Source organism: Mchenga conophoros, linkage group LG16, assembly GCF_057382185.1.
Source record: "Mchenga conophoros isolate Kocher_MC1m ecotype Shallow Benthic linkage group LG16, M_conophoros_male_GT1.1, whole genome shotgun sequence".
NCBI classification, from domain to species: domain Eukaryota; kingdom Metazoa; phylum Chordata; class Actinopteri; order Cichliformes; family Cichlidae; genus Mchenga; species Mchenga conophoros.
Genome location: NC_140541.1, coordinates 36,534,705 through 36,547,625, shown reverse-complemented (window position 1 = coordinate 36,547,625; position 12,921 = coordinate 36,534,705). Strand labels below are relative to the sequence as shown.

The 12,921-nt window shown below is 39.3% G+C and overlaps 1 protein-coding gene across 2 annotated transcripts in view; it reads left to right on the top strand.

Annotated features, from left to right (window-relative positions):
• The window catches only part of ramp1 (receptor activity modifying protein 1), a 71,298-nt gene that overhangs the window by 26,697 nt on the left and 31,680 nt on the right, over positions 1–12,921 (top strand). Inside the window, exon 2 of one of the 2 annotated variants that reach the window (XM_085250000.1) lies at positions 11,963–12,098. In XM_085250000.1, coding sequence (XP_085106126.1) covers positions 11,963–12,098 — 136 coding nt within the window. Of the gene's footprint in view, positions 1–11,959; positions 12,099–12,921 lie in introns of both variants that reach the window. The other variant, XM_085249999.1, reaches the window with a different exon arrangement.

Sequence of the window (12,921 nt, the reverse complement as noted above, 5' to 3'; positions counted from 1 at the left end):
TTAACAGTAACAGATCTTCAGTGATTTCCTGTTTCTTTTGCAGAAAAATAGTTTAAATATGAATATGGAAATGGACAATGGTCATTTATATTCTTTTCTTTGTCATAAATGTTCTGTTTTCCTATGCTCAGCTAACTGGTTTGCTACATATCGTCCATGATCGTGGCGTCAGTTTTCTTATCTAAATTCAAACGTTCAGGTTTAATGTCGTATCTAAATGTTGGATTAATACTATAAGAAGAACTTTAACAACCATAAAAATGCATAAAATAAAGTAATGATGTAACAACTGATGCAAAATAATGAGTAGAACCAGTCGTAAAATTCTTAAATTATCTTCAAACTTAACAATAGAGTAGAAACAAAAAAGCACTTCAGCCTCTTTAGGTTAAAAACCCAGAGCCTTTATTAAACCCCTAAATTGAAAGCACTCATGAAAAGCTGTAATTGTTTGATGTGAAAATTGAAAGCACTTTGTACGAAGCCACTTTTGTAGCCTTTGTGTGTGTGAGTGTGTAGGAGGGTGTGGGAGTGGGTGAGATTGTGTGTATGCATCTATTTTTCTGATTCTTCAGCTCTTTTTTTTTCTTTGCTGCTGTGGCAGCTTCAAGCGTTGATAATAACGATAAGAGTACCTGGGAGAGAAAGAGGGGCTTGTTGAGCTTCACGGTCATCTCAAGTCACTGCATTGTGAATGGGGTTGTGTGTACGTTGCGCTACGCTCGAGGTTTCTCTGAAGGAAATCATTCCTCTGTTGTTCTCTCTGTCTCTCACTTCAATTATCTGAGAACTTTCCAGGATGTTAGTTCCTACCCTCGAGGTCTCCAGCTGTCTGATTAGGACAGAGAGGTGGAGGAAAGGACTAATTTGTGTGTACGCGAGTGTGAGTGACAGGGCTAGAGGCGAGGCCGTAACAAGATGTAATGACGGCGGCTGATGTATCGCTACCGGCGTTCCTTTCTGCTAATTCGTCACATACTTCACGCACTGCTCGCCAGAAAACAAGCAAGCAGCGATGACTCACTTCATCCAGATCATTTGTATCCAGCTGTGGTAAACAGCCAATTTTATACATGTAAGTACTCCGCTGGCTTTGTCGCCCTATTGTGTGGTCTCAAAAAGCACTCGCTGATCAGCTGTCGAACATAAAGTGGTAGGTGAAATTACACACCTCGTAGCACATAAGCGCACAACCTTCAGGGTTGGCATTTTGAATTTTCACATCACTGTGGCCAACGTGTGGAAAATTGCTTTCATATTTCATTGTTGCTCTCTGAGACCTATAATTTATATCACAGGAATACAGTAATGAAACTGTGGACTCCACAAGTCATTGGTTCTGTATAACATATTATCAAGTAGATCATTTCTGTATTTCTGTTGTAGAGGTGAGATAAGTAAGTTTAGCTGTGGGACTTCTTAGTTGTATATATAATTTCATACGATGTATCACATATTCATTTAATGGAAATATGAAAGCGTGGTAAAGCTATAGATGGGCTGCCATTAATACAACAACATCACACCACCCATACAATGCTTTATCTGTCACACACACTGCTAATTTAATGACTGGGAAGGGGATTTTTTTCCCCCCACAAGTTTGGCCTGTGGGAACATGTTTGTTTGTCTTTGGGGGGGTTTATGTACATGTTCATAAACTAGCCTACTTCTGTTCAACTATCTGTATTTCAGGCAAAGTAAAAAAAAATCAAGAAGTGGAGGAGAAATAATTGCTGCTTCAGTGCAAACATATTGCAGATTGCTGCAGATAGTTGTGATGAGGTCAGTAACTAACTGAGAGACATAGAGACTAAAACAAACAAAGCAAAACCAGATATATTAGTGGCATCTATTTCAAACTTTGCAAAACATCAAACAAAGTTTGTAATTTTTGCTTTTCTAATCAGTGATGTCACAGTCATCTTTTAATACCCAATCACTGTTGACTAAATAGGTTTTGGGTTTTTTTTTTCGGTTACTTATCATTTACCCGTGTATGCATGACTTCCATGTCCAAATACAGCAGGGCTCACATGTTTTTACATGATTCTTAATTAAATAAGCTGGTTGTTTTTAAAATATGTGCATGTCAGAACGGTGGCCATAAAACAACTAATTAGTGACGTGTGAGACATCTCTGTGGGATTTTAGTCTCTCAGCAAACATTCTTTTCACCGTCCACATACAGAGACCTGCATTCAAAGCTGTTAAAAACTGGCTTGTGATTTTAATATTACTTTTCCATTTGCTGTATCACTGTGGTTCTGGTCATGTTTCTGCCTGCAGAAAAGGGAACACGCATTGATTTTTCTTAGAAGTTTACTGAACTGTGCTACCAGAAACATTCTCTAAACTTTCCTAGTGAGAACAAAGGCACAGGAGCCGTTGAATGTGTGTGCTTTTATAAAAATATGTATAAAACCTGGTTAACTTTATAAAATCTAAATTGAGCCGTCAGATAGGTGGGAAGAGAAACAGGCTTCTGTTTTCCTCTTATCCTCCACTGCTCCCTGAACTGAGATGATTCATGAATATAATGTGCTTTAAAGTCAAAGAAGTGGGTGTTTTGTTATTAAGCTGGGTTATGAAGCAGCATTGGTCAAAACAAAAATTCTGAACAGAGGCCAAAGATAAAGACTTCCTTCTCCATGAATCATCGCTGAGAAAATGATGAAAATGAGACAGGAGGAAGCAGACAGGAGTGACAGAGAGAAGAATGCCCGTCCATTTGTGAACATCAGCTCTCGCGATCTAATTAGTCTTCAGGCTGTTGACAGCAAACATCTGGCTGCCTCTCTCATGCCTGTTTGTCACTTCCACACGGGAAGAAAACGGCTTCATCCGTGACTCAACTCTGTCCTCGAGGAATCTTTTGCAGAACATCTGCTATAGCCGGTGTATCAAGAGTCCATCATTCACAAAGTGCTTTAGCTGGACTTTAAACCACCTGTGTCCTTGTAGCTGTGCTCATCACGTCTGTCACTTAAAATATTGATGACTGCAACGATAAAGTGACAGAGCTATCAAATATAGAGGTTCTTTGCACAGATTATTTGGAAGTAAAACCAAAATGCTGACCCTTATAGTAGCTTTGCATGGTTAACAGTTAAAAAATAATCATTATTTATCTTATACCAAGCCTTTGTGCAGCTTTTCAGTTGATTCAGAGTCTGAAACAAGCTGGTTTAATCCATCCATTTGCTTCAACTTTCACAGTTGTGAAATTTCTTCTGCAGCCAAACTGGGGTTTTGGTTCATTTAAAAAAAAAAAAATCCATAAATTCATAATTATTCTTGATTTCTTACACCGCAGGTTTACCTGCACTGTTCCTGTCAGCTGTAGTTTCTTATTTGCATCACAAACATGTGGGAACACTTACTAAAACTTGCAGAACAGCTGAGGGGTGACTGAGACTACATCCACACTAGGCCAGATAGACTTGAAAACCGCGTTTTCGTCTGAAAACACTCCGCGTCCACACTAGCGCTTTTTTAGTCGTTTTCAGAGAGTTGTGCGTCCACATTGAAACAGCCGCAAACACTTACGTTCCAGTCCTACGCATGCGTGAAACGCAAGAAGATTCGGCCTGCCTCATTTCTGTCTGCTGCTTATTTACTTTCCGGCTCTTTGAAACGTCGCTGCAGAATGTTGAGGAAAAGCATGCAGCGAGTTTTTTTAAATGGACTAACAATGAGGTGGAGTTGTTGCTGCGAGTAACACAAAAGTACAAAGTTGCAAAAGTGAGTGAGAATTAAATAAGTTTGAAGAAAAGCTCTCTGCAGCATGTACAGACTGATATTAATCTTTAATAGGACTGTCAAACAAAACAACTGCTGTATAATGTCCTCCGCTATCTTTTTTTAATTGGTCACATGACTGCATCACATGATGCGTCATCATTTTAGAAAGTCTGCGTTTTCACTGTCCACGCTGCAACACAAACGCACCGTCTTCAAATGTATGCGTTTTCAAGAGCGTTTTCAAAACGCTGCGTTTTTCCTTGGGGAAAACGCCGTCTCAGTGTGGACGAGAGGCCAAAACGGAGAGAAAACGATGCGTGTGGACGTAGCCTGAGACAAAGTTTCAGAAACATTAGCTCTAACAGGCTGATGATGACAGTCACATTATTACTGAGAAATACACAGAGATACATAAGTAACTTTTGGTCTGTCACAAATAAAATTCACAGGATGGCGATAAGATGAAGGAAGTATTGCGGGGCTAGTATTGTCTGCCTCCCACGCTCACAGGCATGCTTTCCAATCACAGGAGATCAAATTGTCTGCTGCAGAGGCCACAGCTGAAACTTTTGAAAATGCCCCCAATCTGCTTCATCAAGCCATCATCAAGCATTGCACTGAATTTGCATTTTACTCCCAGGAGCTGCTTCCTCTGCCAAGCTCTGCTGCTGTGTGTACCACTGCCGGATGCTGCTGAGGAACATGTTAGTAATTCATGAGAAAACAACCTCTGACTTAACAAAATGCTACAGATTACATTTTTATTCATGCTTATTTGTCGTGGCTGGTGGTTTCTGGTGTTCATGGTTTCTAATGTGGTTTGTTATAAAACTATTTGCAAACTGTGTCTAAAACTAAAATGGGATCATAGAGGATTCTGTGTAATGTTCTGGAAACATCTTGCACTGCACGGAGATTTTTCACATCCCAGTGAAAAACTAGTCTTCCACTTTCTCCCATTCATTAGATGTTTCAAAAAGGAAATTTTCCACAGCTTCAACATCTTTTACATTCTGGGAATGAGTCAGAGCAGAAAAATGAAATAAAAAAAAGTCCAATTCCACAGACAACATGTTTTGAAGTGTGGCTTCATCTATATTTAGACATTTACTTCATCTGACTAGAATATCGTCATCTGCTCCTGCACTCCTCTTTCTGTGTTTGCTTTGAATGAAGTACCTGAATTTTTCACTGATGTTCTGCTCTGTGTTAAACTATCTGCCTTAATGTTGCATTAATTTCCTGCTTGATTCTCACATATTGTTTCTGCGTAGCTTCAAACACTGAAATATTTTGCAGTGTGATGGAACAACAGCAGATTGTGAACTGTGAAGCTAGACGTCAGGACCTGTGTGTTTGGGCATTCACTAACATTTCATATGTGAAAATTCACTGCTCTGAGGAAATCTGATGGTCAAAATCATAACTGTGAAGCACGCAAACACAAACACAAACAGATACATTCTTTCAGCAGTCAGTTTGTGAGATGCAGCTCCTTTGTCTCGCTGCAAGGCTTGTTGTTAGTGTCTTTCTGAATTTAGTCACTTATTTAGCTTGCATGATGATGAGCACGCAAAACAGATTATAAATAGATAGATAGTTCAATGCTATCTCTCTCGCACACATAATAACACACATAAACAGAGCATCCTGAAGCAGCATGGGATTCTTAGAGACAAAGAAGAAATAGTGGAGTGTTAAAGATCAAAGACACTGGCATGCACATGGAAAACTATGCCATCTTCTTATGTATTAGTTACCCTTACTAATTAAGATCAACAGCATACTTGCACCTATAACAACATCCTTAATTCATGGGAAAAGACATTTCAGGCCGCTTCACTTTAAATAATCCCAACTCAGAAGAGACAAACTTTTCCCCTTAAACAAGAGGAATGATTGAAGGAAGTAATTACCTCCATCAAACAGGAGGAAATTACAGGAAGGAAGGGCAAGTCAACACGGTGAAGAAAAAACTTTTTTACAATCAGAAAATCAATTTCTAGAAATAAATTTGTCTCCAGCGTCTGCTTCTTGTCTGAGGATGGAGGATAAGGTGCAGATGTGAAAGTCTAAAGGTGGCATTATTTTTAGTTGCAGCTCGAAATCAATACGTGGTCGCGGGAGAAAATGGGAAAATCTTCAGTCAATCACGACCTTTCCTTCAGATTCATCATGTTCTGCCTTTGCTCTGTGTGTCTGGAACATAAAATTGATTTGACAAGAAGAGGTACATGTTAGAGCAACAGGACAGGGCATCTCGTGTTAAAGAAAAAACTTTTTATCAAAGACACTTTGGGATATTTCAGTCCAACTATTTGTCAAGTTACCCAAGAAAAGATCAGGCAGATAAATGTTATTCCAAGTTGAGTTTGTTTTTCCATTGGACTGGAAGATAAATGTAGAGTTTCCACACGACCAGGAAATGCTGATATCTTCTGTTGCTACATTACCAACCACTCTGTTTCTGGTTGAAGACAACCTAATGGAAGGTTTTTGGCCACAGTGCTGCTGCCTCCCCAGGTCTCATACTGGCAGCAGTTCCTGTATTTAAATACCCGATAAATTAACTGGTAGAATGAAGCAAAACTGGGTCGAAAACGTGACAGGTCTACGCTGAAAATGAGTCTGCATGTGACAAATGTGCAATATGGCCTTTTTCTTACTGTGTGTGCAAATTTGGCTAATTTTGCTGTAGTGGTCAAATAATACCTCATACTATACTTGTGATCCATACAGAATTTATTTAGTACACATCAGTATGTAATTTCTTGCTTCTCTTAGGCTTTCTCACAAATCAGTTAGCTCAGTTAGCCCACTCACTGTGGAATTTATCGTGTGAACATGGTCTTAGGGTCTTGCAACCACTACTGATTGCTGGATGTAAATTTAAACAGAGAGACCAACCAATTTATGCACTATGAGGCTTATTGTGCTCAGTATTTGCAGACGCTTGCTTTCAGGTGAAGGTTTGAGGAGTGTGGAAACATACATTTTATGTAAGAGAAGGCTAAAAGGCTAACAACACCAATGCAGAAGCCCCTTAAAGCTGCATTCTCTGCAGGATACAACACTACTGGTGCCAAATCACAAAAACAGTTGCGTCAAAACCCCCAAAATCAGACGAACCCCTATGAGCAAGCACTTGGCGACAGTGAGAAGCAAATTCTTCCTTTAAACAGGAAGAAACCTCCGGCAGAACCAGGCTCAGCGAGGGGCGGGGCCATCTGCCATCAGAGAAGAAAAGGAACATCATCTTTAGCTCACGAGTGTCCAGTTTGTCTCAGTTTCAAAATTCAGTGGCAGCTATGATGAAAACAATAACCAACCAATGGCTGATGTAACGGATCATTTTTTGTGTTGTAAATTAAAAATGATTTTCCCTTCTCCCTGCACAGACCTGATTCTACAATAACATCATCAAAAATCATCCTTTCATCCCTTCATATTTACTACAGACACTCAAACTCCCCATCACTTGGATGTGAATCATTTTGGGGCACTTACTCAAACTAGTTATCCTCAACAGGCACTTGTGTGGATTCACACCTCACTTTTGTTTAAACAATGAAGGCAGCCACTGTAAATGGTCACAGTTTTGCTTGTTGTGCCAGTTCCTCAGTGGAAATCAGTAGCAACCCTGTCCTCAGTACGGCATCATGAAGAATTATGTAGATGTTGGGCAAGTGTGGAAAACACAATTTATGGCCAACGAAAGCATTCATCATTAATAACGGGAGTAGGGAGTAGAGCCACCTTTATTAATCATAGTGGAAAATAAGGGAGTCCAACATGTGGGAGTCAGGACTTTGTGATCCAGTGCATATTTGTGCTTAATCTATTTTTAACCATAACAAACTGGTTTTGTTTTATAAACCTAGCAATAACTCTGTGCAGAAAATACTGAAATGGTTGCATTCTGATGCTTGTGTTCTGTTCTGGTCAGTTTGAAGTGTTGGAATTACTGTCAGGATGTGATAGAGAAAAAAATATGGAAAAATCTCTATTTCTCTGTTTCAGCCTCCGTTTCTTCTCTCTACACCATTTCTGTCTCGCAAACATGTTCACTTGATCCTACTCTTTGATCACCATCTTTGAATCCGGTCGTGTGAGCCTTTTCATCCTCTTTCCTCACAGCGGGACTTTTAGTGTGAATGTACACAAGCTGTTTGCTCATATTTCCTCCACTTTGTACAGATTTGTTTTTAAACCATCCTCATGATGATACTGTGTAGTGCCCCAAAGTCCCTTTGCTCTGCACCAACAGACAAACACTGACACGTGTAGTTGTAATAAATGTCATGCGCGCAACCCACAGTTGCATTTTCCTTACAGCAGTGTAAGATTTATTCCCAAGAGTATTGTTACAACAAAGAAGTAATCAACCAATCAATTGACTTACTTTTTAAGTTTATTTGTAAACTTGCTCATTTTTGATAGAAAATAATTAAAGTCTCAAGTCTTAGTTTCTTCTGAAGAAGCTATTCTGTGGAATAGATCGCCTCTGTGTAAAGCATGTATTTACTGCCATTATCAGACCTTTTTACCTTGAAGGCTTTTAAAGATAAACAGTCGTACAGGGGTTTCTTATTTGAGCCTCTTTTATTTTCACTTCATATCATTCATGCAGATGATGAGCTAATATTATACTGGGAAAAAGACAGCCAGAAAGCATCCTACATCGTTACAGAGGCAGATGCTTACTAAATCATGTCAACCCAGCTCCTCCTGTGATGGAAGGAACTTGAAATAGTTGAAAAAAGACATTTTTGTTCTGCCGTAGTAACATTTTGGGAAAGGCTCTGTTGCAACAGGCCTGTCACCGCTACACAGAGCTCTAAAAGTCAAATAATCAAAGAATCTTAAAGTGGACCCTGAACTCGATGGGGATCCAGGGTAGCTGAATTAGCGAAGGTGTGATTTGTGAATACTGAGACGACTCGCAGCGCTGTTGTGACCAACCTTTAGACGCTCCAAAGAGACTTTGTTAAGAGAACGCTGAGTCAAATGCTTCCCCAAAGATCTGCCACTTGAGGATATTCTGAGGACACACAACGTTCCTCTTTACAACACGTTCTGTACAACTGGCCTGTTTGTTTGTGTGGGTTGCTGGGGGTTTGCATCATGCAGTGAATTCTCCTACAGAACAATCCTGATTTGTTGTGCTGCCATCAAGGTGTTTCTTTAAGATAAGCAACAAGGCTTGTGCTCATCTTTATGTTTTTTGTTCATTTTTGTGGCAGTGTTTGTTTGAGTGCTTTGAAAAAATGGAACTTATTCTCTTACAAATAAACCAGTTTCACTCCTGGTGTTAGCAGAATACAACCAGTCACCAGTCTAAATCACCTGTGGGCTCTCCTTTGCATTAACTAGCACCGAAACAACAACCAGCTTCCCAAAAACATCATGTGTTTAATTGTGATACTTTCTGATATTTTAACACTAGATGTAAATTAAAGCTGTGACTTGACCTTAATATAGTTTCCATTTATTAATTTCAGATATTCTGAAGCACACAGCGATGTAAGATCAAAAAGTGTTTGCATATATCTCAAAATTCTATATTGTTGTTACTAATGAGTCCTAATAAGTACACTAAAATTCACAAAATGGTTTGTCCACTTCACAAAACTCCCAGAAGACTCCAGAAGTAATAAGATTTCAGCAAGCTGCCAAAGGAGGGATTAATAGAGACGAATATAGAAGATTCACTGGGAAAAGGAAAACAGCTGAATAGAAATGAAGGCGGTTGTAATAAGAACGCAAAACAAGACAAAAGGTGATAAAAGGCTTAGGGAGTGAGTAAACGCTGGAGGGAAACAGGAAGAGGAAGAATGATGAAAGAGATTGATTTCTGTGTCGTGATAATTCAGTATTTCCTTTTAGCAAAATACCGCCGTGGAATTTATTGTAGAAATATATATTGTTTTCTCTTTTTTAACAGTTAGTTGTGCAGTTTTGTGGGAGACCTTTTAATGTGAAAATCTCCGTCCTGAGACATGACTTCATTGGTAGTGTCTACCTTTAAAAAAGAGACGTCTCTATATGCTGGTCAAAGTAGAAGGTTATCGTGTTTAAATTATGCATTTGTTATTTTCGGGGAGTGAGCACTAATAATTAGTATTATGAGTAATTATGAGTAAGATGTGCTTTAGAGTGATGTGGGTGTCACATACAGGTTGGAAGATCAGTAGAGAGTGTCAGAAAAAGAGATGGGCAGTAAAGTGTTAAAAGTAATGCGTTTGAGTATCGAGTAAAGTAAGGGATTACTATTGCAAATAATTAGATTACTGTTACTCTCCCATAAGCACGCTGCGTTAGAAAACCGTGATGTTGTTTGTGAGAGTGTCTCATGACAATGACGTAAGAGCGTGCAACGTCCGTGGCAGCAACAGACGTGTGTAGATCAACAATAGATAATATGGAGGAAGCCGGATGTGTGGAAGTACTGACATTACTACAAAAACATTAGTCCCCTGTTCACTCTGCGTGGGAAGAAAACTTCTTTCTACAACGAAAAATTTAACTTCAGATCTGAGCAAGCTCCATGGACGCTGCCACAGGAATGTGAAATTCACAGAGAAACCCTCGGATCCCCCCACTGACATGACCGCTGCGGCACCGGGCAAACCTCCCACTCCTGCTAAACAGGTGGAAATAGATTTAAGAGTGACAGGACTCAGTGCTGCTGAGCCTTTGATTTTATTTATTTTTGCTGTGTTTTACTTGCATCTGTTTGAAAGTTTGCTGGAAAATTTGCAGAATTTGCTTGATGCTTAAAGTTAAAAGATTAAAACTAATAAAACAAGTTTTGATTCAACTTTATATGATGGGTTATGCTGAAAAAATTAGAATTGGCCTGAAATGTCTTGAGGTTGTGTGTCATGTTTTTAAAAAGCAACTAAGTAATAAAGTAACTAACTGCTTTTGAAAATCAGTAAAGCAACGATAACTTTCTTTTAGAAGTAATCAGTAATAAGTAACTAATTACTATTACAACACTGGTCAGAAAGAGTTCAAGTTGTCAAGTTTATGACTGTGATGAAAAAAGAAAGCTGAAGCTGTCAGATATGTAAGAAGAACACCTTAAAAATATAATATTATAAATTAATGTAGTTATCGATTTATTGTCGGTTCTACATTTTTTACCTTTAATGGCCTTCATTGGTCGATACATAATTACTTTTACGCTCTAAAGTCTAAAGTCTGTTTTTAATTCCTAATACTTACATTCAACAAACCTTCCAGTTTTATTCGTCTCTGTTGTGACTGATAAAAAAATAAAAAGCTGGGGCTTCAACGTTGCAACAAATTGAAACTCTTTTTTTTTACTCTTGCATAACAAAAATTTACAAATCTGTGAAAATGCTGATATTTAGCATCTCATTTGCATTTTCAGCCTAACGTTTGTGAAATGCAGCGTGTCACTGCAGGAGAGGTTTTATATTTGACCTTGTGACTCTTCACCCTGTTTGTTTCTGAGTAATTTGGCTGAATAATCTGAGCATTTACACCCACACGGGCAGGGAAATAAACAAAGGTTGAAAAGTTAACTAGTGAGGTGTAAAAGCACTGATACTCTGAATGCAGAGAAATTACCAATTTCCTTAAGCCCAGAGCTTTTATGTGGAGCTTACCACAGCTGCAGTCTTCTCGCATTATTCTTTTACGACATGTCGTTTTTAACCGATACTACTGTATCTTGAATGGGTGTTACCAAACATCTTTGCCATCACATACTTTCTTACCTGCGTTACATCATTTGTCACACAGTCCTTCTGTTAATATGTCAAAGTGTCCCTCTCAGCATCTGGAGCACTCTCCCTCATGTCCACCAAGAATTTACCGGAAACGTTGGTGTTCAGTTTGTCTCGTCTGTCTCTCATCTGTCTGTTTGTGGTTTTGGAGGTCTTGTACGGCAGTGATAAAGCTTACACTGTGTCAGCAGACTGTCATCTTCAACAGATGGGGAAATGGATCAGTTTGCATTGATCCACAAAAGGTGGCAGCAGTTACAGACACTCTCTTGAGTGTTGCCCTCTGCCGTCATCCCGCTGCGGCCAGAGCTCTTTGCATTACACTTTTTAAAAGTTGGAAAAAGTTGTTAGCCCTGCACTGAATTATGCATTGTGCTGCGATCCAACTTACATTCAGCCCACTTTCCTTCATTATTCTAACGCCGTCCTTCCCTTTTCTTCCCTCCCCTTTCTCTCAGCAGCGTCTCAGTGTGTGTCAGCGCTGGGCTGCGGACCTCACTACGAATACGCTATTGAGGATTTCTGCCTGGGCAAGTTCAGACTGGACATGCAAGAGCTGGATCAGAGACACTGGTGTAACTGGGAGGACACAGTCGAGTGAGTGGGATAATCACAGTCTCATGCACACATGCACACAAAGAGAGAGAGAGAAGCAGCCAGACATGAATGAAATCTGTTTTATATTCACACTAACACGAACAGGACATGGTGACATTTTGGTGAGGCATTAAAAAGCAATTTCATCCTTTTTTTGTTAGGTTTTATGCACTTAGAGCAATAAAAATGCTTAAATTGTCACTGTGATGTCTTCCAAAAAGCCTTGGTTTCATTCTGTTATCACCACACAAAACACATGATTTTTTTAAATTAATAATCCTCCTGTGTTTTTTTTTTTAATCGAAACAATAAGGCAGCGATACATCGTTACATAAAAAAATCTGTATATTTGTTCATCCCTCACTTGAGCTGTTGCATTTTTTTCAGCTTTGGTTAGAGTCCAAAGGCTGATTATGTACTGAGTGAGAGACTACAGAGAAAGACAGTGAGTTGGAAAAAGGGGGGTAGAAGGGATTCAGAGAAACAGTCTGAACAAAAGCAGCACGCCTCTGGCATAAACACAGATCTTTTTGTGCATGAGCAAATATTATCTTTGTGCTCGCTGCAAAAAACGGCAGCATCGTCACAGCTTTTCAGATTTGCTTTTACAATTTGAGAACATAAATTACAATTAAGTAATCACATAAATACCCCCCCCCCCCACACACACACACACCTCCCACCTGACTGTGTTTTAAGAACATGTTTGTATTTAAAACGGTCAGCTGTCTCCATCAGGTCTGACCTTACTTTGCACAAATAAACTCTATTTTCATACCTTCATCCGTCTGTCCTGCGATAACACTGAGTAATTGCTGAGATC